The 27,140-nt window shown below is 42.1% G+C and overlaps 1 protein-coding gene across 1 annotated transcript; it reads left to right on the top strand.

Annotated features, from left to right (window-relative positions):
- The first annotated feature begins 2,750 nt into the window (after positions 1-2,750).
- Positions 2,751-17,619, top strand: sgca (sarcoglycan, alpha). The gene is made up of 9 exons (XM_079801436.1): positions 2,751-2,817; positions 3,028-3,156; positions 3,259-3,413; positions 8,977-9,046; positions 9,123-9,321; positions 12,685-12,847; positions 12,930-13,138; positions 13,230-13,256; positions 16,412-17,619. The coding sequence occupies exons 1-9, from the start codon at positions 2,781-2,783 to the stop codon at positions 16,554-16,556; spliced, it is 1,134 nt and encodes a 377-aa protein (XP_079657562.1). The 5' UTR covers positions 2,751-2,780; the 3' UTR covers positions 16,557-17,619.
- Positions 17,620-27,140: the final 9,521 nt, after the last annotated feature.

Raw genomic sequence — 27,140 nt, 5'->3', positions numbered from 1 at the left:
TCTCCCCATGTTTTTCCACAACACCCGTTTTATTTTCCTCTTCAATGTAATAAAAGTTTTTCCAAATGTCTTAATAAGAATAAATGCATTTTTAATTTAATTTAATAATAGGAAAATAATATCCAAATTATTATTTAATTCTTTAAATCTGTTTAAAATTAGACCCACATTATAGTTAGAATGTTTTTCTGTCTTGTATTTTATCTCAAAATAAAGGATGTAATTTTATTCCACATGGAAATGAGCGGAAATAAGTGAACACAGCCTCTTATTCGCTTATGAGGTAATCATAATGTTGCGGTTATTTTAACATATCTAATTGCTGCCGTTATAACGGCACATTTCAAATGTTTACCTGCTTTTCTTTCTTCTTTTTTTTGAGCGGTGATGAAATATCTTGCTCTTGTAAATACTTGCCAGCATTTCAGTAATACAAGTCTAGATCTTTCAAATGCATCCAAATAACAGCGAAGCACAGCCGCACGGTGCTCTGCAGTGGCCAAAAAGGATATAAACCGTGAATTCTGAAGTGATATATTATTGAAAACTCAGAGATGTGGATTCAGACGGCACCACACGACCTTGGTGTTTGTCAAACAGTAATTTAGGTAATTCGGCTGGAGATTTTTACACGGGTGGTGGGAGAAAAACACTGATATTCTGCATTAAGACGACAATAAAAGCACTGACTAGCCCCTGTAGATGATGAAGACACCTTACGACCGCTGGACAAATAATTACCGTCCGAATAGTGCTTACGAACCCCGACTGCCGCCCATCGGTCTCGTTCACTGACCGGAGCTAAATCTTCTAAAACGCCGCGCGAGTGGGGCTTGAAGAGAGCGATATCGCCTGCGTCTGCGCAGTGAGACCTGATGCAGCCCCTGAATGAGACGCACAGAAATACTGCAAAATAATAATAAAAACGCGACTTTTCGTCTCGTCTCATTTTCGTCAACGAAAATGAAGAGACATTTTAGCATAGTTTTTATTTTGTGAACCACATTTAGTCTCGTTTTTATTCGTCATCGTCACATGACCAGCATTTACGTTGCGTCTCGTCTCGTTTTCGTCACGTTATAAAGGTTCGTTGACGACGATATTTAGTCATACTTTTCATTGACGAAAACAACACTACACTGAAGCACCAAAATTGGTGCTATATAGCACTAAAAAAGGTTCCCCTATGATTACGAGCCTTTTTTTTAGAGTGTACTGTAGTCTGGAGAATAGAAGAAAAAAATTAAAAAATAAAATAAAATAAATCACTCTATCCTGATCATACTGTAGCACAGAGAATAGATTAAAAAATAATTAATTAAATTAAATAAAATAAATCACTCTATCCTGATCATACTGTAGCACAGAGAATAGAATAAAAAAATAATTAATTAAATTAAATAAATCACTCTATCCTGATCATACTGTAGCACAGAGAATAGAATAAAAATAATTAAATTAAATTAAATAAATCACTATATCCTGATCATACTGTAGTCCGGAGACTAGAATAAAAAAAATTAAATGAAATAAATCACTCTATCCTGATCATACTGTAGCACAGAGAATAGAATAAAAAAATAATTAATTAAATTAAATAAATCACTCTATCCTGATCATACTGTAGCACAGAGAATAGAATAAAAAAATAATTAATTAAATTAAATAAATCACTCTATCCTGATCATACTGTAGTCCAGAGAATAGAATAAAAATAATTAAATTAAATTAAATAAATCACTATATCCTGATCATACTGTAGTCCGGAGACTAGAATAAAAAAAATTAAATGAAATAAATCACTCTATCCTGATCATACTGTAGTCTGGAGAATAGAAGAAAAAAAAATAAAATAAAATAAATCACTCTATCCTGATCATACTGTAGTCCAGAGAATAGAATAAAAATAATTAAATTAAATTAAATAAATCACTCTATCCTGATCCTACTGTAGTCTGGAGAATAGAAGAAAAAAATAATTAATTAAATTAAATTAAATAAATCACTCTATCCTGATCCTACTGTAGTCTGGAGAATAGAAGAAAAAAATAAAAAAAAATAAAAAAATGAATCACTCTATCCTGATCATACTGTAGCACAGAGAATAGAAGAAAAAAATAATTAATTAAATTAAATTAAATAAATCACCCTATCCTGATCCTACAGTAGTCCAGAGAATAGAATAAAAAAAGTATTAAATTAAATTAAATAAATCACATCTCCCTGATCATACTGTAGTCTGGAGAATAGAATAAAAAAGTTATTAAATTAAATAAATCACTCTATCCTGATCATACTGTAGTGCGGAGAATAGAATAACAAATTAAATTAAATAAATCACTATATCCCTGATCATACTGTAGCACAGAGAATAGAAAAAAATAAAATAAAATACAATAAATCACTATCCCTGATCAAACTGTAGCACAGAGAATAGAATGCAAATTAAATAAAATAAATGTGGCTAATTAATCAATATCCTGTAATAAGATGTCATGGGTTTCTTCGGCACATTTATCTGAGCTCGTGACATCTGGCGGCATGTTGGAGAGATTCCTCAGATTGGGATTTCTCCTTAAGCAGACCTACTGTACAAATACTGTATCTTCATATGTTATCACACGTCATTTGCAGTAGCTGTTATAACAAACACACACTCAGAACACAACGGGAAGAGACGGATAGAAGGATAAAAATAGCCCTCCCTGTATTTAGGACAGCCGGGGTGGGTCTTCTGCTCTCTTGACCAAGTGCTCCTGTCAATCAAGAGCCCAAACAACATGGCAGACAAAGGGAACTGGGCTTTGGCATTAACAGGCAAGTTCATTCTCTTTCTTTTGAACTCTTTAAACATTTAAAGAGCCACTTCTGAGATTTCAAACCTGGGACAAATTATACAGCAGCAGGTTTGGATGTTTCTTTGCTCTGACACATGGCAATGTACTAAACATATAGAGGTGACCAAACTCAAACGAATCATAAATGCTAGCAGTTTTACATGTTTATAACTGCATGTATTCTCATCAGTGTGTGCAGCCGGTCTTCTGGCGGTCCGGGCAGACATTATCACTGAGGCTCCAGTGGGTCAGCTGTTTGTCTATGAGCTACACAGAGAGCTTTTCCAGAGTGAATTTGAGCCTTTTCATAAAGTCTTCGGTGTGTCAGAGATTCTTACAATACTCAGAATATTTCAAAGCCCAGATCAAGGTATCTGTTCAATATAACAGCATGTTTCACGTGTCTTGTCCTGGTCTGTAGGTCAACTATACAATGATCCCATGGTGTTTAAATGCAACAAGGAGCGTTTTCCAGATCTGCCCCGGTGGCTCCGCTTCACCCAGAGGGACTCTTATGAGAACGGATTCCTGTACGGGACGCCACTGCCACAGGACCAGGGCAGGAACATCATCGAGGTGAGGACAACATTGCTCGTATTTAACAGAATTTTAGCTTTAATTGTTTGTGTATACTCTGTATACACTCTCAGAAAAAAGGTACAGTGGAGGTACAATTTTGTTCTTTGGTGAACAGGTCATATAACTGTACATTTAAAGGTACACAATTGGTCCTTAGGGTATAATTATACCATTGTTTTCCTCGACTTAGAGGTACACAAATGTACCCTTAAAGGCATACAGATGCGCTGTACTGATTCTTCCCCGAAAACAGCCGAGCTAGTGGAGGCGTGCAGTGGGCGGAGCTAAAGAGTAACAAGCACACACACACACACACACTCATGAAATGCGTCATGGCATTATCCCTGGATAACTTTCGATTAGGGTTGGGAATCGTGAGAAACTTTCCGGTTCCGGTTCTGGTTCCGGTTCCGCCTAACGATTCCGGTTCCATTAAAATGATTAAACAAATAGTGGTAAAGGAAAAAGGCACAATACGCAACTCAAACAATCCATTTTGTGTTTATTACTTGCTCTGAAATTAATTTACAGGTTGGCAATGTCAAAAAAGTCCTGTACTGTACATATATTACAGTATTAATTAAGCCATTCTTGCAAAACATTTTTTTTCAAATGAACCCCTTTGAAATTGTCTTATTACATTTTATCTCTCTAAATGTGTAGCGCGAGGGCTTTCAGTGCTGAACTGCGTTGCACTCCTGGAAGCGGCAGGCAACGTAATTAATATTCATGATGAGGTGAGCCAGGGTTGCCAGGTTTTCACAACAACACCCGCACAATTGCTACTCAAAACTAGCCCAAAACAAGCTCAATCGCGTTTCAGGGGGGCTTCTCCGGTAAAATTCGACATTCCGGGGCTAAATATCACATAATTGGGGTCGCTTCAACCCGCGGACATGAAACACAGCCCGCATCAACAGTGTTTAAGTAGCCCAATTCTGCGGGAAAACCACGGACTTGGCAACACTGGCTGTCACTCGCTTCCAGCGCTTCGCACACACATTGCACCAGAACCGTTTTCGGAACCGAAACTTAGGAAATTCGCGCAAAAATCAGTTTCGGTTCTGCATAAGAACCAGTTCTCGGTTCCCAACCCTACTTTCGATTCACTATACGTTTGTGTTGTTTACATTATATTCACTTACGCACCGATTGCCAACAAAACACAGACATTTGATGCCGTTTCACTCACCGCCTGCGGTTTCCACTCGTGACCGGGAACAAACACACACACTTGTAGAACTCCGTTGCTGCTTCGGGAAAACAAACTGCATCCACTGTTTCCTTAAAGGGTTAGTTCACCCAAAAATGTATGTCATTTATTCCTCACCCTCATGCCGTTTCACACCCGTAAGAGCTTCGCTAATCTTTGGAACACAAATTAAGATATTTTTGTTGAAATCCGAAGGCTCAGTGAGGCCTCCATAGAGAGCAAAGCAATTTCCTCTCTCAAGATCCATTAATGTACTAAAAACATATTTAAAGCAGTCCATGCGAATACAGTGGTTCAATATTAATATTATAAAGCGACAAAAATATTTTCGGTGCGCCAAAAAAACCCTAAATAACGACTTATATAGTGATAACCGATTTCAAAACACTGCTTCATGAAGCTTATTGAATCAGTGAGTCGAATCATGGATAGCGTGTCAAACTGCTGAAATCACATGACTTTGGTGCTCCGAACCGTTGAATCGATTCGCTGATTCATAACGGCCCGAAGCATCATGAAGCAGTGTTTTGAAATCGGCCATAACTATATAAGTCGTTATTTAGGGGTTTTTTGGCGGACGAAAAATATTCTCATCGCTTTATAATATTAATATTGAACCACTGTACTCACATGAACTGATTTAAATGTGTTTAGTACAACAATGGATCTTGAGAGTGTAAATTGCTTTGCTTCCTATGGAGGCCTCACTGAGCCTTTGGATTTCAACAAAAATATTGTTCATCTTCGGAACACAAATGAAGATATTTTAGTTGAAATCCGATGGCTCAGAAAGGCCTCCATTGGCAGCGAAGACATTTCCTCTCTCAAGACCCATAAAAGCTACTAAAGAGTCGTTACAAAGTCCATCTCACTACAGTGGTTCTACAATCATTTTATGAAGCGACGTCAATAGTTTTTGTGCGCAAAAAAAAAATCTAAATAACTTTTTTTCAAGAAGTTCTTGTCTTCCGCCTAGGCCTTTGACGTGAACTCACCACGACGCATGCGCGAGAATATGACTTTCATTTTTGCGGCTTTAATAAGGCACTTTTACGTGCACTTGTTCGTTTCTCACGGTTCGGGCATCCAGGAAATGCACACTTTAGCCCCATTTTGAGCATTACGCCACGACCTAAGCACGATAGAGTTTAGATTCTCTGCCCGCGGGCCGGGTCGGGCCGATATTTCCCGCCACTATCCTCAGGCCGGGCCTCTGATCAAGCATTTTTGTTTTTTAATCATTACTTTTAATCATTACATTATTTGCCTAATTGGGTGGGCAGAATGCTATGCCATAATCAGAAATAATATATATTTTTAGCAAAGTAAGAACTAATACTACAACTAAGAAACAAATGTGTACAAAGTTGCACAAGTCAGGATTAGTCTAAAATGAGTGTAAAACTCACAGCACATGCAGTGATGAAGCACAGCATTCTGAACAGAACCGCTCTGAGACGCCAGTCATGAGCTGCTCGCGTGAACACTGGCTTTGCTTTACTATTTCTTTTCGTTTCGTTTAAAAGTGGACATTTCAAGCTTCCTGTACACATATTTCTCATGTCTGTGAGGCAGTAGCTGCTGAGTTTATTTATGAGACGCGCTCCAGTTCATGTGCAATGAAAGTAATCGCTCCCACGCCTTCATGTCACGATTGTTGTCTGCTATAGTCTATTTGCTTCTTATTTATTAAATCCAGGCAATTGGCTGACGAAACATTGATTCAAATTAAGATACAATTTATAAAAACGAAATTCACTTTAAAGAAAGGCTTTCTACAAAACAAAAATTAATATTAAACAAAATATAATAACCACCAAAATCATTTCTGACCCACTCGCATCTTTGCACTTTTCATAATCAGATGAAATTTAAAAATAACATTATATTATTTAAACATAAATATGAAACAAAATACATTGTTTAATGCTGCGTTCACACCAAATGCGAATAGAGCGCCAGGAGCGAGTGATTTCAATGTTAAGTCAATGGAAAGGCGCATTGACGCGCGTCTGGAGGTCCTGCGGCGCGATAGATGCATTTCGCGCGAATGACGCGAATTGCACGTCTTGCACGATATGCGCGTTACACGCGAGTGGTGCTTTTTGTGCATTCACGCGTTTGAAGCGAATTCACGTCTGACGCCAGAGTTGAAAATGTTTTAACTTTGGCGTCAATTCACGCCGCGTTAACCAATCAGGAGCCTGCTTGCTGCTGTCACATGGTGAAGTGACGTGATGAGAAACCCTGCATAATTTAAAAATACTACTATTGTGCCATAAAATGAGGTTTTAAGACTTTTTCAGGTGAGAATGTAGTTGTTTAAAGCTCAAATCTGTGGTTTATTTATAAAGAGAGCGCCCATTTAAAAAAAATATCTTGCGTTTTTGGATTTGTGAGATCCAGGCGATCACCGGGCGCTCAGCGCTCATTAACCCCAGCGAGAGCAGCCTTTCCTCGGCCAGTCCTTCTGCCGTCTGCCGCTGGCTCTGATGTCCTGTGGTGGTTCGTCTTGTGTAGATCTAACGGGCGATCTTTGATGTCATGAATCTATAATTTGTTGTCTGCCAAATCGTTTTGACTGTGAGCAAAGTTTCATAACTTTATTTTTTTAAGGATATTTAAATATACATGCAGTGAAGATAATTTAGGAGTTGCCTGGACCACATTTGTGTGGCTGTTAATGCTAAATATATATTTTTTTAATATGAAAAGAGGCAGAGTGGTGTTTTATAACATATTTCTCCCGGAGCGCCTTGAACGCGCGTCTATTTCGCTTCAAGCGCTCAATTTATACGTGCGTCCAATTCGCTGTGTACGAGCGAATGGATTCAAAATGTTCAAGTGTCCAACTAGACGCGGTAGACGCCATTTTGACGCTCTATTCGCGTTTGGTGTGAACGCAGCATAATGGCTACAACAAGTATGTTGTACAGTACAGATAAATGTCATGTCTGAGCAGGATTATTGAGCTGATCGTCACACCGCTCCGCTTCGCTCATTACAGGCTCGTTCTCGTCAGAACCCAGAGCCCATGTATTAAAAAATAGTCGGGTTTAAATCGGGCTCGGGCTCATAACTACAGTTAATGTGTCGGGCCGGGCTCAGGTAGGGTCGGGCTGGATTTTTTGAGCCCGATCTAAGCTCTAAAGCATGACCAATGTAGAATTGAACAGCTTAGATACGGCGCGTCTTCCTCTGCTTGTAAACGAAGCTCCTCGCTTCCGGGTCATGTGTCAGAACGCCAGCTCTATGTCATATTCTCGCACATGCGTTGTGGTGCTTCGTGAGTTCACGTCAAAGACCCAGGCGGAAGACAAGAACTTGTTGAATAAAGTTATTTTCGTTTCGTTATTTAGATTTTTTTTTTCGCACAAAAACTAATCTCGTCGCTTCATAAAATGATTGTAGACCCACTGTAGTGAGATGGACTTTGTAACGACGTCTTTAGTAGCTTTTATGGGTCTTGATGGTGTAAAGTAGCTTTCCTGTAGCTCAAACACTAGAGCGTGGCGCTAGCAACGCCAAGGTCATGGGTTCAATTCCCAGGGAAAGCAAAAACTGACAAAATGTAAAATGTCTACCTTGAATGCAATGTAAGTCGCTTTGGATAAAAGCGTCTGCCAAATGCATAAATGTAAAGTGCATTGTGCCAATGGAGGCCTTTCTGAGCCATCGGATTTCAACTAAAATATCTTCATTTGTGTTCCGAAGATGAACGGTCTTACGGTCTTACGGGTGTCAGACAACATGAGGGTGAGGAATTAATGACAGAATTTTCATTTTTGGGTGAACTAACCCTTTAACGCTGGGTTATTTGGGAAGCTGAACAAGGATATTTTTCCCTCACTTCACACATTGTTGATTTCGTGGTTTAAAAACAAAATGATGGAACTTCCGACGGCTTCCATAACCTGAACGAAGCTCGTTGATGTGCAAGCTCTTGCTCTCACTGATGTGTATGTGTGTGTGTGTATGTGTGTGTGTGCGCTCATCCGGGAGAAGTGCCCATACAAGCAATCCCGCCCTTTATGACATCATACAGGGCGGTACTCGAAAAAAAACGTTCCCAAACTTATTTGAATCCTGAAGGAGTGTATTTGGCACAGAAATACTCCGTCATACGTCCAACTCGTGTTTTTGAAATTTGAAGTCCACGTTTTGCATGAGAATCAACTCTTTAACTGTGAATGCATGAAATAGCATTAGACCTCCCCTTTAAGGGTACCACCCCAGTGACGGCCACTTGTACCTTTTGTACTCTTTTTTTTGAGAGCGTACTGAGACACAATACTATTGACCTTAAATGTCTAATAAACAAAGTCTAATGAAAATATCTTCTATCAGATATTTGTGATCAACAAACGGAGTTATGACACATTTCGCGAGAGGCTGGTGATAAACGTGGGTCCTGCAGGTATGATGTGAGTTGATGGATCTACTTGAGCGTTCCTGTACCGTGTGTCTGATGTTCTGGGCTTGTGTTCCTCCAGTAAAGCGCATGCCGTACCAGGCCGAGTTCCTCATAGAGCGGAGAGAGATTGAGAAGGTGCTTCCTGCGGATGTTCAACGGGAGATTCAGCTGGACATTCAGCATCTGTGGGGAACCAGCCGGCTGGATTTTGTCAACATTACCTCTGCTCTGGACAGGGGCGGCCGCGTCCCCCTTCCTCTTCCAGGATATTTTGAGGGGTAAGGTTACAGAGCAACTCTTAATATTATTATTATATTATTGCAAATACTAATAGCAGAATAGTACAAAATCTCTTTCAATAGAAGCTTTGATGAGATGACTGACAGTTTTATTATTATTATGTTGTTGTTGTTAAAATTATTATAATTTTTTTTTACCAATTATTATTGGAGTATATATTATACTAAATAAAAATAATAATAACAATAATAAAACTAACAACTAACAATTATTACATAATTACTATATATATATATATATATATATATATATATATATATATATATATATATATATATATATATATATATATAATTTTAACAACATCATCATAATAATATCAATAGTAATATTACTATTAATTATATATATTAATAGTAATATTATTACTATTGATATTATTATGATGTTGTTAAAATTATTATAGATTTTACCAATTATTATTAGAGTATATGTAATACTAAATAACAATAATAATTATTTATATTATTATTAATTAATTAATTAGTTAATTCATTAATTAATTAATGTATTTATTTATTTTTTGCTTAATATTCAGGCATTTTCTTTGTCAGTATTTTTGTCTTGTGTATATTGCTATATTACACAAATATAATTATTATAATAATATTTATAGCATTATTATTGTATAATTAATAATAATTATTATTTAATTATGCTTACTATTCAGGCATTTTCCTTTAAAGGTCCCATGGCATGAAATGTTCATTTTATGAGGTTTTTCAACATTAATATGAGTTCCCCTAGCCTGAATATTGTCCCCAAGTGGATAGAAATGTTGATCGGTGTAAACCCGAGTTCTGGCTGTCTTTCTCTGCCTTTGAGAAAATGACAGGCCAGACGAGCCAATCCTGAAGTCTCCTGGTTTGACGTCCAAGCAGGAACGGTTTCCTCCCTTTCCTCCGCCCAGAGAATCTGCCACGCCCATGCAAACGCTCGAGAGATCATGTGTTGTGAACGAGTGAATGCTGGCAGTTTCTCAGTGTTTGGATGTACAAATGAAAACAGAAGTCTTTCTTCAGTTCCTTCTGATCTGTGATCAGTGATTTCTGATGTGTAGCTAATTATTTATTATTCGTGCACACACTGCGGCTTCTCTCTCTCCAGACAGAACGGTGTTTTCTATCTTGTGAGTCAGTGTTTTTGTACGTCCTCGTCGCGTCTATCGGTTCTAAAATGTGCATACAGTCATGAGTTTCTGCTCAACATGGCAGAGTCACATCTTTAGAGATAAACCTCACACACGCCGAAGCTCGGCCTTCAACATCCCCGACCCCCAGTACTGCATCTGGCCCACAGCGGAGGCACCAAACGCGGCGTGAGATTAAGCAGAAGGGGGGTAAGCATGAGCATATTCGGGCTAGCCAGCCTAGCCCCACAATAAACTGGATTACATTCGATTACTGCTGTTGTGTCTTTGTTTGCGCTGTGTACTCAACGCGCGTCACTGACGCTTTTATTTTATTTTAAAAATAATGCTATTATCAACACTTACTTTTAACTCGTTCATCTCGACAGCTGTAATGGTACTTTGCATGTGTTACAAAGTTGGTAATAATGATGAAGACGGACTCGGTGTGATTGGGACTCGTGTTTATTCAGAACTCTCAGATACAAACACAATAAACTCGCGCTGACTGACAGGGCTCTCATAACTCAGTAGTTACTATAAATAACTTTGTTAGCAATCGCTCAGTCTCTGGTACATTAGTGATGTCCGGTTCGCGAACGATCTTTCTTTTGAACCAGTTCTTTTTAGTGAACCGAATCAGTTCACCAAATCGGACTGAATCGGTCTAAACGGTTCGCGTCTCGAGTCAGCGCTGATCCATAATTTACTAAAGTTACTAACTTTCTGACATGAGTGACAGCCCCTCCGACTAGAAATAGACTAATAACCTGAAGTATATGCTGTAACTACAACAGTTCAGACATGCTGAGAACTGATGTGAAGTGAACTCAGGTCCATCCGTCTCTCTGGCAGCAGCTCGTGCCTCGTAGACCTCGTTAAACCACGCCCCCTCCGCTCATTTAAAATGCAAAGATGTCAGCCAATCACAACAGTGGGCGTTTTTACTGAAGTCTCACAGCAGACACGCCTCTTGAAGCAGGGCATTCAGCCACAGGGCAAACAGCAGTATTGAAAAAATGCCTTTTATTTCTAAATTATGACATTTTATTATGTAAAAGTCATACTAACAATATAAGTACACCTCAGGAAACATTATAAAATAATAGAAAAATGCCATGCCATGGGACCTTTAAAGATCACTTTTTCAGTCAGTATTTTTGTCTTATGTATATTATTATTATTATTATATTAAATATTTATAACAATAATAATATTTTATATTGTATTATTATTTATATTATTATTATTTCATTAATGAATCTATTTGTTTTTTGCTTAATATTCTGGTATTTACTTTGTCAGGATTTGTGTCTTGTATGTATTATTATATTACATAATTATTATAATAATATATTTATAATAATATTATTATTATTTAATTATTAATTAATTAATTTTGCTTACTATTCTGGCATTTTCTTTTAAAAATCACCTATTCAGTCAGTACTTTTTTCTTGTATATTATTATTATTATATTACATAATTATAACAATAATAATATTTATACTATTATTATAGTATTATTAATAATTATATTATTATTTAATTATTAATTTATTTACCTTACTATTCAGATATTTTCTCTAAATCACTTTTTCAGTCATTTGTTTTTCTTGTTTTCCAGTAAATGTATCCAGATATTCTTTACTTGAGATTTGCAATATCTATTTCATAAGATATTAAGACTTGTTTTCAGAGATTATATCTTGAATTATTTTTCTTACCCCTTTGGCAAATTCTGGGCAAGTTTATGCTTGAAACATGACAAAATAAACTTATTACATATTATCTAAAAAAACTAAACTGTAAACCAAGACAAATACTGGTTAAGAGAAGGATTTGCAGTGCAGAAATATACCGTTTGTATTGAATTGGTGACCACAAACTTAAAGGGATAGTTCATCCTAAAATATCTGTGAATTCTGTCGTCATTTTCTCACCCTCATGTCGTTCCAAACCCATAAGAATGTGGTTAATCTTATGAGCACAAATGAAGACATTTTAATGAAACCTGAGAGATTCATGTACCTCCATTTGAAAGTCCAGGTAGCCAAAAAGATCATAAAGGCATGATAAAACGAATCAAAATCAAAAAATCAATTCAAAATATTTGTGTCTTGAAGATGAACTAAGGTCTTGGAACAGCATGAAGGTGAGCCAATTGACTTATCTTACCTCATCTTACCACATGTCTCTGTGTTTGTCTCAGTGTGTATGTGAAACTGGGTTCAGACCGGCCCTTTTCCAAATGCATGCTGAGCCTGGAGACGGCGGAGCAGCAGAGAGAGTGTGAGGCCGGAGGGAAGATCAGCGGAGACTGCACCACCTGCACAAACCCCATCAACTGCATAACCTGGTGCAAAACTGTCCTGGTGAGACACAACACATGGTGCTCTGTGTGATGGATAGCTCACCTTCATCTTTAAATATGGTTTTATACCTTTCACCCCATAGATGGATCTGTCCAAGCCTGTTCCTCCTGCCCCGGTCCCTACTGTGGGTTCAGGTGTCCTGGCGTGGGGTGGAGAGTTCAGTCCTCCAGAGTCTCCGCCCGACAGAGATTTCCTCCCCGACTACATATTCACCGTCATCATTCCCTTCGCTCTGGCTTTGATCCTCTGCCTCATCCTGGCCTACATCATGTGCTGTAGGAGAGAGGGAGTGTACGTCCACTTCAGAGCCACAGTTTGTGATGCTAACGCTGTTTGAATGACCATTTCATGTTTCCTTTTCTCTTTGTCCTTGTTATTGCAGCGTGAAACGAAATGCCAAGACCGCTGAGTAAGTACCGTATCACCTCATGTCACTTTACAGGAACTGGCTTTATATATATATATATATATATATATATATATATATATATATACACACTCACCTAAAGGATTATTAGGAACACATACTAATACTGTGTTTGACCCCCTTTCGCCTTCAGAACTGCCTTAATTCTACGTGGCATTGATTCAACAAGGTGCTGAAAGCATTCTTTAGAAATGTTGGCCCATATTGATAGGATAGCATCTTGCAGTTGATGGAGATTTGTGGGATGCACATCCAGGGCACGAAGCTCCCGTTCCACCACATCCCAAAGATGCTCTATTGGGTTGAGATCTGGAGACTGTGGGGCCAGTGAACTCATTGTCATGTTCAAGAAACCAATTTGAAATGATTCAAGCTTTGTGACGGTGCATTATCCTGCTGGAAGTAGCCATCAGAGGATGGGGACATGGTGGTCATAAAGGGATGGACATGGTCAGAAACAATGCTCAGGTAGGCCGTGGCATTTAAACAATGCCCAATTGGCACTAAGGGGCCTAAAGTGTGCCAAGAAAACATCCCCCACACCATTACACCACCACCACCAGCCTGCACAGTGGTAACAAGGCATGATAGATCCATGTTCTCATTCTGTTTACGGCAAAATTTTCCATCTACCATCCTTTTCGCCCACAGGACTGCCGCATACTGGATGTTTTTCCCTTTTCACACCATTCTTTGTAAACCCTAGAAATGGTTGTGCGTGAAAATCCCAGTAACTGAGCAGATTGTGAAATACTCAGACCGGCCCGTCTGGCACCAACAACCATGCCACGCTCAAAATTGCTTAAATCACCTTTCTTTCCCATTCTGACATTCAGTTTGGAGTTCAGGAGATTGTCTTGACCAGGACCAAACCCCTAAATGCATTGAAGCAACTGCCATGTGATTGGTTGATTAGATAATTGCATTAATGAGAAATTGAACAGGTGTTCCTAATAATCCTTTCGGTGAGTATATTTAAGTGTTTATCTCATTACAGTTTATCTAATAGATTTAAATTACAATGCTTATCTTTTTACGGCTGTTTTCTCAAAGTGAGTTTTTCACTTCAGCGCTTTACATTCACTTTACAGTTTTATTCCTATCTACACCAATCAAGCATAACATTATGACCGGTGTATAACATTGATGATCTCTTCAGCACCTGTTAGTGGGTGGGATATATTAGGCAGCAAGTGAAGATTTTGTCCTCAAAGTTGATGTGTTAGAAGCAGGAAAAATGAGCAAGCGTAAGGATTTGAGCGAGTTTGACAAGGGCCAAATTGTGAAGACTAGACGACTGGGTCAGAGCATCTCCAAAACTGCAGCTCTTGTGGGCTGTTCCCGGTCTGCAGTGGTCAGTCTCTATCAAAAGTGATCCGAGGAAGGAACAGTGGAGAACCGGCGACGGGGTCATGGGCCCCCAAGGCTCATTGATGTGTGACGTGTGGTCCAATCAAACAGACGAGCTACTGTATCTCAAATTGCTCAAGAAGTTAACCCTGGTTCTGATAGAAAGGTGTCAGAATACACAGGTCATAATGTTATGCCTGATCAGTGTATATATTCTGAAGGTTTTTACACAGGGGTTTGTTCACAACAAATGAGGGGGGAAAAACTGTAAACTGTCTTTTTCTTACTCTTGACAGTGTTTTGATGAAAAAGCTTGTTTTCGCCACATAATAAAATAAAATTAATAAAATTAAAAAGGTAATTGCAACTATTTATCTCCAAATTGTGAGATATAAACTTGGAAATGTGAGTTATGAAGTCTATATTGTGATATATAAACTTGCAATTCCTAGAAAAAATGTCAGAATTGTGAGATATGAAGTCACAATTACCTTTTTTTTAATTATTCCGTGGCGAAAAACAATCTTTCCTAATATAAACCTCTAATATGTCAACAAAATGAAACAAGAATGCTAAACTTGGTTTTTAACAAATGTTCAGATTTCTGTTCTGGAAATGTATGCAAATTAGTTCATATTTAACTAAATAATGCCACATTTGCATATTTTAACGTAACATTATTTTAAAAAAAGTCTTAAAGGGATAGTTCACCCAAAAATGAAAATTAGCCCAAAATTGACTCACCCTCAAGTCATCCGAGGTGTATATGACATTCTTCTTTCAGACGAATAAAATCTTATATTACAAAAGTCCAGGCTAATCCAAGCTTTAGAATTGGATTTATAGTTGCTCTGTTTTTGAAGTCCATAAAAAGTGCATCTGTCTGTCAAATAACTGCTCCACGCAGCTCTGGGGTGTTAATAAAGGCCTTCTGAAGAGAATCGACGCGTTTATGTAAGAAAAATATCCATATTTAAAACCTTCTGTGGAAAAGTGTTGAATGTTGAAAGTGAAACTCAAGATACGAGTACGTGACGTCATGACGAGCCTACCTTAGTCTTTCGATCGGCAGGGGAACTTTCAACAATTTTTCCATAAATTGAACATGGAAGGCGGTCGGTCGAAAGTTTACTTGATAAAGTTTTAAATATGGATATTTTTCTTACACAAACGCATCGATTCGCGTCAGAAGGCCTTTATTAACCCCCCAGAGCCGCGTGGAGCAGTTATATGATGGGCAGATGCACTTTTTATGGGCTTCAAAAACAGAGCAACTATTAATCCAATTCTAATGCTTGGATTAGTCTGCACTTTTGTAATATTCTCTGATTTGTCATATACACCTAGGATGACTTGAGGGTGAGTAAATTATGGGCTAATTTTCATTTTTGGGTGAACTATCCCTTTAAAGGGATAATATTCACCTGTGGTGTTTTGTCTTAAAGGGATAGTTCACCCAATTTTTTTTTAATTCAAGTCAAGTTGTTCCAGTATGAGTTTATTTCTTCTGCTGAACACAAGAGAAGATATTTTAAAGAATGTCAGTAACCAAACAGTTGATGAACCCAATTGACTTCTGTAGTATGGAAGTCAGTGGGGTCCATCAACTGTTTGGTTACTGACATTCTTCAAAATATCTTCTTTTTTGTTCAGCAGATGAAAGATACTCAAACAGGTTTGGAACAACTTGACGGTGAGCAAATGATGACAGAATGTTAATGTTTTGGGTGAACTATCCCTTTAACTCAACACACATAACAAACTTCCCTTTCTTCCCCCCGTCTCAGTCTCCAGTTGTACCATCACCACACCATCCAGGGTAACGCCAATGAGCTGCGGAAGATGGCCGGCGGTGACAGGCTCACCGTGGATCCGCCTCGGCAGTGCCTCGAGCCCCTCCTCATGGCGGAGCAGGCGATGGCGGAGCGCTGAGAAACAACACATGTTTTTACCTTTCACTATTTGTTTCTTGCTTTTGTGTGTCTTTGAGAAATACTTCACCCAAAAAAGAAAATTCACCCAATAATGTTGTTCCAAACCGCTAATGTTGCTGTTGTTCTCCACACAAGGAGACATTCGGAGAAATCCTTATGCAGCTCTACAGTTGACAAAGAGCACTAAAAACAGTCCATATGACCCATGCTGTGCAGTGATTTAAAGTCTTTATGTGAGGAACAGAATGAAACAGGGTCTGTTCTTCATGTAATGCTTTGCTTCATAAATCATATGGATTGTTTTAGTAAGGACCATGAATATTACTGTCAGTTTGCATTTGTCAAATTTCGTTAAACCCTCTGGTACTCTTCAGTCATTTTAGAAAGCAACATTTTACATTTGGAATTTTGTTTTGCAATATTGCAATATGAAGACACACACACACACACACACACACACACAGAAACACGTTGTGTTTTCATGTACAAAACATGTTGGGTTTTCATGTTTTATGGGGACTTTCCATAGGCGTAATGGTTTTTATACTGTATAACCTGTATATTCTATCCCCCTACACTGCCCCTGCCCCTAAACCTACCCATCACAGGAGACATTCTGCATTTTTACATTTTCAAAAAACATCACATAGTCTGATTTATAAGATGTTTTCCTCATGAGGACCTAAAAATGTCCCCACAAGGACGAGGATTTCGGATATTGCCATCTTTGTGGGGACATTTTGTGGGGACCACACACACACACACACACACACACACACACACACACACACACACACACACACACACACACACACACACACACACACACACACACACACACACGTTGTGTTTTCATGGAGACTTTCCATAGACAATGATTTTTATACTGTACAAACTGTACCTACAATACCTACCATTACGAAAACGTTCTGCAAACTTCCCACAATGTAATATAAACCTGTAGACACACACACACACACACACACACACACACACACACACACACACACACACACACACACACACACACACACACACACACACACACACACACACACACAATGATTACCATAGGAAATACAAAAATAGTTTTTTTTTTAAGGAAAATCGTTTCGGTTACTAACGTAACCTCGGTTCCCTAAGATGAGGGAACGAGTATTGCGTTTTGCTAAAACGCTATGGGGGAATTCCTTTCCTCGAGATATTGAAGCAAATTTTTATCCAAAAATACCTTTTATACGCAGTGCAGCTGCACAACTCTCAGCAGGAAGCAGCTGCGTGCTGATTGGCTGTGCCGTTGCAACTGCAGCAACCTATAGCGAGACCTTGGGGCGGGACGGACCAATCAGGTCCTTCCAAACTCCCGCCACAAGGGGCAACATAATTTGCATAGCCTAGGGTATATAAGACCCACTCTCGCAAGGTTAGTCAGGTTAATCGACTGAAGCGACTCCTGAGCAAGTGAGCAAGCACGGCAAGCAAAACGCAATACTCGTTCCCTCATCTTAGGGAACCGAGGTTACGTTAGTAACCGAAACGTTCCCTTACGAGAGTACTCTCGTATTGCGTTTTGCTAAAACGCTATGGGGGACCAATGCAAAACGCCGTGCTTGCTTAACGGCTCTAAAGCCGACGACACCAAACCCAGGCCAACCTAGGTGGGCCTGTAGTATGATATCAATAATTCAGAATGGGCCAGACCTGAGTCGGGCCCTCATGAGAATGAACACGATATTCGTGCAATAAGTATAGACCGGACATAATCGGGTCAGGAATAAAGAGTGGCCAGACACTTCGGGCCGTAAGGAATATGCTTATGACTTATACAATATTAAACCCAGGCCGGACTTATCGAGCCTCAAGGGGTTAATCTGTTCATACAGCAAGAAGCCCAGCTTGTAAAGCCGGAACATCTAAATTATAGAATCTGATAAAAGTGGACGGGGAGGCCCAGCCTGCCGCCGCACAGATATCATTCAGAGAAATGCCAGTAGACCAAGCCCACGAAGAGGCCATGCCTCTAGTAGAATGGGCTTTAATGCCCAAAGGGCAGCCGAGATCTTTAGACTCATAGGCCAGTGAGATAGCAGTTCAGTTCAGTTTGCCTGTAAACAGCGGAACGCTCTATGTATATTCTCAGCGCTCTGACAGGACAGAGCAAATTAGCATCTATTTCATCTGACTGTGATGAAAGTGCCGAAAGTGAAATAACCTGTGCTCTGAACGGAGTTGAAAGCACTTTAGGTACATATCCATGTCTTGGTTTGAGGACGACTTTGGAGTCGTTTGGCCCAAATTCCAGACACGAGGCGCTCACAGAGAGCGCGTGCAGATCACCCACTCGCTTAACTGATGCAATCGCTAGCAGAAAAGCGGTCTTTAGTGACAGGAGCTTTAAGCTCACAGAATGCAGAGGCTCAAATGCAGAGCTCTTCATGGCATCTAGGACCGTGGACAGGTCCCATATAGGGACTGAAGGGGGACGAGGTGGGTGAAGCCTTCTAGCCCCTTTAAGGAAGCGAACAATGAGATCGCTCTTTCCTAGTGACAGTCCGTTCACTTTAATGTGATACGCTGCTATAGCAGCCACATAAACTTTGAGCGTGGAGGGGGAACGACCCGCGTCCAGAAGCTCTTGTAAAAATGTAAGCACCTCTGACACTGCACAATCATGTGGGGTCAGACTTCGCGCTTTACACCAGTCTGAAAAGACTGACCATTTGCCTGAATAGAGCCGCCTAGTAGTGGGGGCTCTAGCTTCAGTAATAGTGTTCATTATGCTTTCAGAAAGGTTCTCATGTACCCGTTGATGGGCCAAACATGAAGCGCCCATAGATCGGGACGGGGATGCCAGATCTGCCGTTCCGCCTGCATGAGAAGATCTCTCCTCAGCGGGATCGGCCACGGAGCTGCATCTGACATCTGACTCAGCAGTGAGAACCAAGGTTGATTTCTCCAAAGCGGGGCTATTAAAAGCACAGCGCATTTGCTCTCCCTGATCCTCTCTATGACCTGAGGTAACATTGAGATTGGGGGAAACGCATAAAGAGGAAGGTTGGGCCATTCGTGGGCCAACGCATCCTCGCGCTTGGAGAAATATATTCGGCATTGAGCATTGTCTTTTGAGGCGAAAAGATCCACTTTTGCCTCTCCAAACTTGCCCCAAATTATCTGAATTATATTTGGGTGAAGAGACCACTCTGCCGGGGACACTTTGCCCCTGGACAGCATGTCCGGACCCAAATTCAGAATGCCTGGCACGTGAGTCGCTCTCAGCGAGCTCAGATTGTGCTCTGCCCATATTAGGGCTTCTTCCGCCATTGAGTGCAGATCGATAGATCTCAGACCGCCTTGGCGATTTATATAGGCTACCACCGACCTGCTGTCCGTTCGGATCAGGACATGGTGGTATTTTATGTACGGAAGGAAAGCTCTTAGCGATATCGTGACCGCTTTCATCTCTAGACAGTTTATATGAAGGCTCTTCTCCGAGTCTGACCAGAGACCGGAGATCGGCCTGCCCTCGTGAAGGGCTCCCCAACCTAGGTTGGATGCATCTGTCGAGATAACTTTCCACTTCGTAACAGTGCCCAAACTCACGCCCGTCTTGTACCAGACGGGATTTTTCCAAGGAGCCAGAGCTAACACACAGCTGTGGTCTACCTTGATTTGCAATCGGCCCGAAAGCCATGCGTGAGCTGGAACGCGGCGATTCAGCCAGTGCTGTAGGGGGCGCATGCGCAACAGACCCAGTCTGAGAACTGGCGCCGCCGAGGCCATGAAACCCAACATCCTCTGAAAGTGTTTGAGAGGAATGTGTGCACCGGACCTGAGGGAAACCGCTCGGTTCCGAACAGAGAGCGCGCGCTGTGACGTCAGCCGCCCGCTCATCTGCATTGAGTCCAATACTGTTCCCAGAAACGAAACTTTCTGTGTGGGAGACAATAAACTCTTTGCCACATTGATTCTGAGTCCCAAGCATTGTAAATGGTTGAGAAGCCAAGATCTGTGGTTTAATAACTGTATCTCTGACTGAGCTATTATGAGCCAGTCGTCGAGATAGTTGAGAATTCTCATTCCCCGAAGCCTCAGCGGGGTTAGCGCCGCTTCCATGCACTTTGTAAACGTGCGAGGGGCTAGAGATAGACCAAAAGGTAGCACCTTGTATTGGTATGCTTTCCCCTCGAAGGCGAATCTCAAGAATGGCCTGTGATGGGGGGCTATTTGTATGTGAAAATAGGCATCCTCTAGATCCACAGTGAAAAACCAATCTCCCGGGCGAATGTGCGCGAGGATTTGTTTCATTCTCAACATTCTGAACGGGCGCTTCATAAGGGCTTTGTTCAGATGTCTGAGATCTAGGATGGGTCTTAGACCACCGTCCTTTTTTGGTACAAGGAAGTAACGGCTGTAAAAGCCTGACTCGCTCTGTGAGGGGTGTACGGCTTCTACCGCTCCCTTTATTAACAGTTTTGATATCTCGGTTCGAAGCACGTGACTTTTGTCGCTTCTCACCGTTGTCTCTTCCACGGCGCGAAAGCGCGGTGGTCTGCGAGCAAACTGTAGCGAGTAACCTCGTTCTATTATGTTCAACACCCATTTCGAAATGCCGGGAATGGCCCGCCAGGCCTCGGCCTTCGAAGCCAGGGGCTGAATTAATCTGTGGGGCGAGTCGCTGAGTAACAGGGACTCGGTGGCCCGATAACCTTGCGCTAAGCTGGCGCTTATGAGGGAATTGTTTCCCGCCGCCTGAGTGCAGGGGGCCGGGGGACATAGAGGATTGGTGCTTGTGTACAGGCGAGCGCGCTTGAGTGCGGGCTCGTTGACTGTGAGAATAATGTTTCCAGCCACCTGAGTGCAGGGGGCTGGGGAACATGGGGGAGTGCTTGAGTGTAGGGGTACATGCTTTAATGCTGGCACACTGCCTACAGAGAAAAAGCTCTTTTTGTGACTCATATGGGTCGCCGTGAAAACGGCGTTTGTGTACAGGCGAGCACGCTTGCTTGCGGGCTCGTTGGCTGTGAATGTGGCGTTCCCAGCCGCCTTGAAGGGAGCTGGGGAACGTTTTGGAAGAGAGCGAGGCGGTGCACCGGCCGAAGCGGGCACTATCCGCCTTCTCTTCATACCTCTGGCTAGGACGGCTTCGGAGGCTCAGGTTTCGACACATTGCTGGGTCGTGGACCTCGACGCTCCGGCGGTCTGCTGCGGCTCGTAGAGCGGGAACGCTGACCGGGCTTGGAAGCCGCGTGAGGCTGGCGAGCTGAAGGCGGCGCCTTGGCGGGCTGGGCTGGTCCAGCCTTAGCTTGACGGCTAGCGGAGGAGCTGGAACGCTTGGGCAGGAAATGTCGCATTGCCTGCGAAGTTTTCTGTGCCTCAGTGAAGCGCTCTGTGAACCCAACCACGGCGGAACCAAACAATCCTGAAGGCGAAATGGGCGCGTCCAGGAAAGCGGTCTTGTCCGCGTCCTTCATCTCCGTTAAGTTAAGCCATAAATGGCGCTCCAACACCGTCAGGCTGGCCATGCATCTGCCGATCGCCTGAGCATTGGCCTTGGTGGCGCGCAGGGCCAAGTCAGTGGCGCCGCGCAGATCCTTCAGAGCCTCGTTATCAGGAACAGACTCGTCCAGGGAACGGAGGAGTTTGGCCTGGAAGACTTGAAGAACCGCCATGGAGTGTAGCGCTGACGCTGCCTGGCCGGCGGAGGCGAATGCTCGACCGGCGAGGCTGGACGTAGTGCGGCAGGCCTTGGAAGGGTGCACGGTCTTTGACTGCCATCCTCTGGCGGAGGGCGGGCAAAGGTGTGCAGCGACAGCCTCCTCGAGGGGAGGAAGGGCTTGATATCCTTTTTTCTGAGCGCCATCGACTACCGAGAGCGCTGGAGAAAAAGAGGATCTGGCGCGTGATGAAAATGGCGCCTTCCACGATTTTGTTAGCTCCTCGTGGACTTCTGGGAAGAAGGGAGCGGGTCTTTGAGCGGTAGGTTGACGGCGGTTCTCGAAATACCACTCATCCAGACGGCTTCTCGTGGGCTCCTCGGGCTGAGACCAGTCAATGCCGAGGTCGTCCACGGCCTTGGTGAGCAAGCGCATAAGCTCAGAGTCGACTGAGGTTATGACGCCGCTAGCCGTCCGCGTCGAAGTGGCGTGCTCCGAGGCGGCGTCCGACCACCCGCTCCCGGATGCAGCAAGGGAAAGGCTGTCATCCTCTTCCTCCTCCGGTCCGCCGAACGAAACAGCAGCAGCCGCCATGCGAGGGGAGCTGTGCTGCTCGTCGGCGAACAACACGGGCGATGGCGAGGCACGCGGGGACATGCCCGGCGTGTGCTCGTCAGAGCGCTCCGGTGGCCTCTGGTCGCGACGTTTTTTCTTCCGTGGCTCTAGAGGCTGGGAGCACGGGACGGGATCCGAGTCGAAGCTGGCGAGCCGAGCCCGAAGGGTCTGCAGCGCCAGCTCGTCGCACTCAGGGCAGCCGCCCTGGTTGAGTGCAGCCTGCGTGTGGTCTCGTCCGAGACATGACACGCAGATGATGTGCCGATCCTCGTCCGCGATGAAACCTCTGCACGAGGCGCAGGAACGAGACATTTGTATCAACGTCTCGGCTCTTTTTGAATGTTTTAGAAAAACAGAAGGTATAAAGGATATGGTGCCGGATGGCGCAGCTGGAAGGCAGGCTGAAGGCGGAGAATCCGACGTCCTCAGGCTGCGTGTTCCGCTGGGTGCGTGTCGACGGCAGGCTTCGATCCGGAGCTCAACGATTGCAAGTCGCTGAAGAAGAATTAATCTGACTAACCTTGCGAGAGTGGGTCTTATATACCCTAGGCTATGCAAATTATGTTGCCCCTTGTGGCGGGAGTTTGGAAGGACCTGATTGGTCCGTCCCGCCCCAAGGTCTCGCTATAGGTTGCTGCAGTTGCAACGGCACAGCCAATCAGCACGCAGCTGCTTCCTGCTGAGAGTTGTGCAGCTGCACTGCGTATAAAAGGTATTTTTGGATAAAAATTTGCTTCAATATCTCGAGGAAAGGAATTCCCCCATAGCGTTTTAGCAAAACGCAATACGAGAGTACTCTCGTAAGGGAAATACAAATTAATATACAATAATACAAATGATTTAAAAATACACAATTTTCTTTCTCTTCCACCAGATGGCACAAATCTGACATCTTTAATTTGAAATGCATTTGCTATATTTAGGCTATCGCTGTACTGTATTAATACCAGAGGGTTAAAAAGCTCAAGTATTGGGTGCTGATACCGATCCAGGATCAGTTAATTCCACTCTATCAAAAATGTAATGGAAAAACATGATCCCTGTTTGGAGTTTGGATCAGTATACTACGATGTCTGTCACTCTTACATCAACTATAAGATTATATGCGGTGTAAAATATGGTTTGATGTGAAATAAATAAAGTGAATAATGAAGAACGGCCTGATAAGTACATTCTTCTTCATGTGCTTAAAGTACCGATAGGGTGTCGACGCTGCACTGCCATCTATCGACGTGGGTGAGCGTACTCGTTCTTGCGTTTGAGTTCAGTTATTCATTTCCTTACCTGTCATCAAATGTATGCTGTACCAATGTTTAGACTGTCTTCTGGCATCAGACTGTAAAAAAAGTAGTGAACTCGGAGCCCGAGTCTGTGCAACAGTAGTTAGTATGAAGTGGAGCGCGGTATAGGCTCCGCCCACAACTCCGGCGGAATCGGTTAGTACTGATCTATATAAATGTTCACAAATCACGATATAGATCAGTGGTTAGCACCTTTTACAGTCTATGGTTAGCATAGTTTACTGCAGAATAACTCATTATGTCGGTGTGAAATAAACAGTTATGGAAATGTAGGAATTAAAATCTAATCCCCAATCTCCACCATAATATCTTGAGAAAAGATCTACTGCCTCAGTAGCTGGGTTTCCATTACAGATTTGCTCAAAACTTTTGCGATATTTTCTAAATGTCGATAAAAACGATTGCGAAATGACAGCGTTTTTTTACTCTCGAGTCATTCCAAAAATGATGCCAATGTATGTTGTTAGGTTTATAGTCAGCGCACTAGCCATTGTTTTTAATGGAAGAAGACGTAGGCATGTGATCCAAGCATTAATGACAAGGAAAGCACCTTATACTTGTGTTTGTGGGTGTTTCTCCCTCATATCTGCTTCAAGCTCTTCATGATAATGTGGCATTTCTTAGTTTAGAGTCCAGTATTCCTGTAATTATTTTGTCTTTTATGAATTTAATAAAGAAATCTGTCTCGTCTTCTATCCAAACATACCGCGTCATCTTTAAAGAATGATTTCCATTGCAATGAACATTTCCTTTTTCGAATTGCCTGAAAAACCACCTCATGCGAGTGATATATGGGAGTTTTTGCAAAATTGACATGTTTCCATTGGGAGTAAGCCTATTTTCAATTTCAATTTGCGCAAATTTGAAGGGTAATGGAAATGCAGCTACTGACTAATGCTGCGTTCTAGGCAGGTTTTTGAGCCCGTAAATTACAACTTCAAACCATGACTCACGACTTTGTAGTGTTCCAGGCAAAGTCACGCCAAACTGCCTGAGCGCAAGGAATTGTGAGGTAGTTAGATGTAAACAAAGCATTGCGGACCGTACAGGGGTTATGCTCATTTACAATCATTTCAATCGCCAGGTGCTTACTCCTTGCTTATTTGAGGGAAACGGAGGAGAAAAACAGCGAAGACGGCAAGAAAAGCTGTTATACCTTTTATTTTACGTTATTTGTATATTTGTTTCATAAACACTGCATCCGTAGGGGCTGCCATTGTTGCTTCGAGGGCTATGTGACGTCAAAACTCGTAACTGGGAGTACATCGATCTAGTACGAGTTCACAGGTGGGAAGTCACGGGTTTGGCTGCCGCTCCAGTGCACTTTCACGGGTAGAAGGTTGGAAAAACACGGGTTACAGGTTGCCAGGAACGCGGCATAAGTCCCAGCGGCAACTTTCCAGTCTCTCTCTTGATACGGAAGTGACTTGAACTGTAATTCATGGACTGGCCACTAGAGACAGGCTCCAGAAGCGAGCAGAATCTCATTGAGCCCCATGTTAAAATGCCCAACTTTACAGCAGAAAAAACATGTTTACAGTCTGGTACAAAAAGAGGTTTTGGTCTATATGGCTAATTTTGCACTTCATGACAACTGTAAAGGGGGGTGAATTTTTTATAACTCATCCGCTTAAATTATATTAAGCCTTACATTTCTGCATAATTAAGGGCATGGCCACGTGAGTGACAGGTGGATTGCTGCTGCTGTCTGTTAGTCGACCCATGTCCCGCCTCTTTGCCCATTTTCTGTTATCCGGGAGTGACGCGCTACCAAGATAGTGATGGCCGGCTCCGCCCACTTTTGGGATTAAAAAAATGCTCTTCAGAAACCTCAGGTCCCATTCGATTACATGGTGAGGGCGGGGTTTATGACCTATACTGCATCTAGCCACCCGGGGATGATTCGAAACACATTGCCTTCACTTTTCTGGACTTCACACTTGCTTCAAACCAAATTACACTTCAAATGCATTTTTACCAAAGATGTTTTCAGTTTGCTTTTAGTTTATTAGTTATGTGCTATAAAAACAGCAACAGGCTTTTTTTTCTGGAGCTTTTACTACATTTCCATAACTGTTTATTTCATGCTGACATATTGAGTTGTTCTGCAGTAAACTGGACTAACCGTTTCTGTGGGAGTGTGGGCGTGGTGTTGATAATGCAGCTCCACTTCATGCTCACAACTGCGCATACTCAAGGCCTGTACACACCGGGACGATTATCGCACGCGCTTATCGCCAGCGTTTTTCGAGATGTTTTTCGCCGCATCTTGAGTGTTCACACCCAAGCGATTTTCACTGCAGATGCGCTGAGTGAATGTGCAAATTCAGCAGATAGCGCTCCCGGTACACAAGGTGGTGCTGTGCCACTTTACGCTTTTGACACTCGCTTGTCACGCAGAAGAAGAAGAGAGAGAGTATTTACCAAGGGGGTAAACCAGCACCCGGAAAGCGTACCTTCCATAGGGGCAGCCATTGCTAACCAAGCCATCACCTGCTGTTAGCATCCCATTGACTCCCATTCATTTTGGCCTCACTTTGACAGTGAATATCTTTATATCTGAGGCGTTTAAAGACTCCATTTGTCCATTTGTTTATTTCTACACAAATACGTCAATGTATAAAATGCTCCATTACCTTGTATCTTACACTATCGCCCCGTAGAAGCCGTTTTTGTACAAATAGGCTAAGGATTGCGTCGTAACCACTCGACAACCGTCGCATAGTAGAGGAATTTCCGTATAGACAAGAGGAGAAGCTCACAGGCAATCTTTTACATAAAGGCTTAAAAGTCCGATAAAGTCAAGGGAGAAGCCCATAGAAAGCCAAAAGCCACGGGACAAAATATTTCCACATCGTGATTCAGATTTCACTTTGCACAACTACTAGAAGACTTGCCACTGCCAGACTGGCTGCTCACATCACATCTACGCTGTCAAGCTCAGTCTGAGGCTGTGCAGTACATCAGCCATCAGGAAGTGAGTGCTTCTAACTGACTTCACTTTTCCTTACG

The sequence above is a fragment of the Gobio gobio genome (genome assembly GCF_949357685.1).
Source record: "Gobio gobio genome assembly, chromosome: 20".
In the NCBI taxonomy this organism is placed as follows: domain Eukaryota; kingdom Metazoa; phylum Chordata; class Actinopteri; order Cypriniformes; family Gobionidae; genus Gobio; species Gobio gobio.
Note: the sequence above shows the minus strand (reverse complement) of the source record. Positions and strands in the feature narration are given on the sequence as shown.

Coding starts and splice junctions, on each gene's coding strand:
- sgca (XM_079801436.1), top strand. CDS start 2,781: ATGGCAGACAAAGGGAACTGGGCTTTGGCATTAACAG. Junction 9,322..12,684: donor CTTCCAGGATATTTTGAGGG/GTAAGGTTACAG, acceptor TGTTTGTCTCAG/TGTGTATGTGAAACTGGGTT. Junction 13,139..13,229: donor TGCTGTAGGAGAGAGGGAGT/GTACGTCCACTT, acceptor TTGTTATTGCAG/CGTGAAACGAAATGCCAAGA.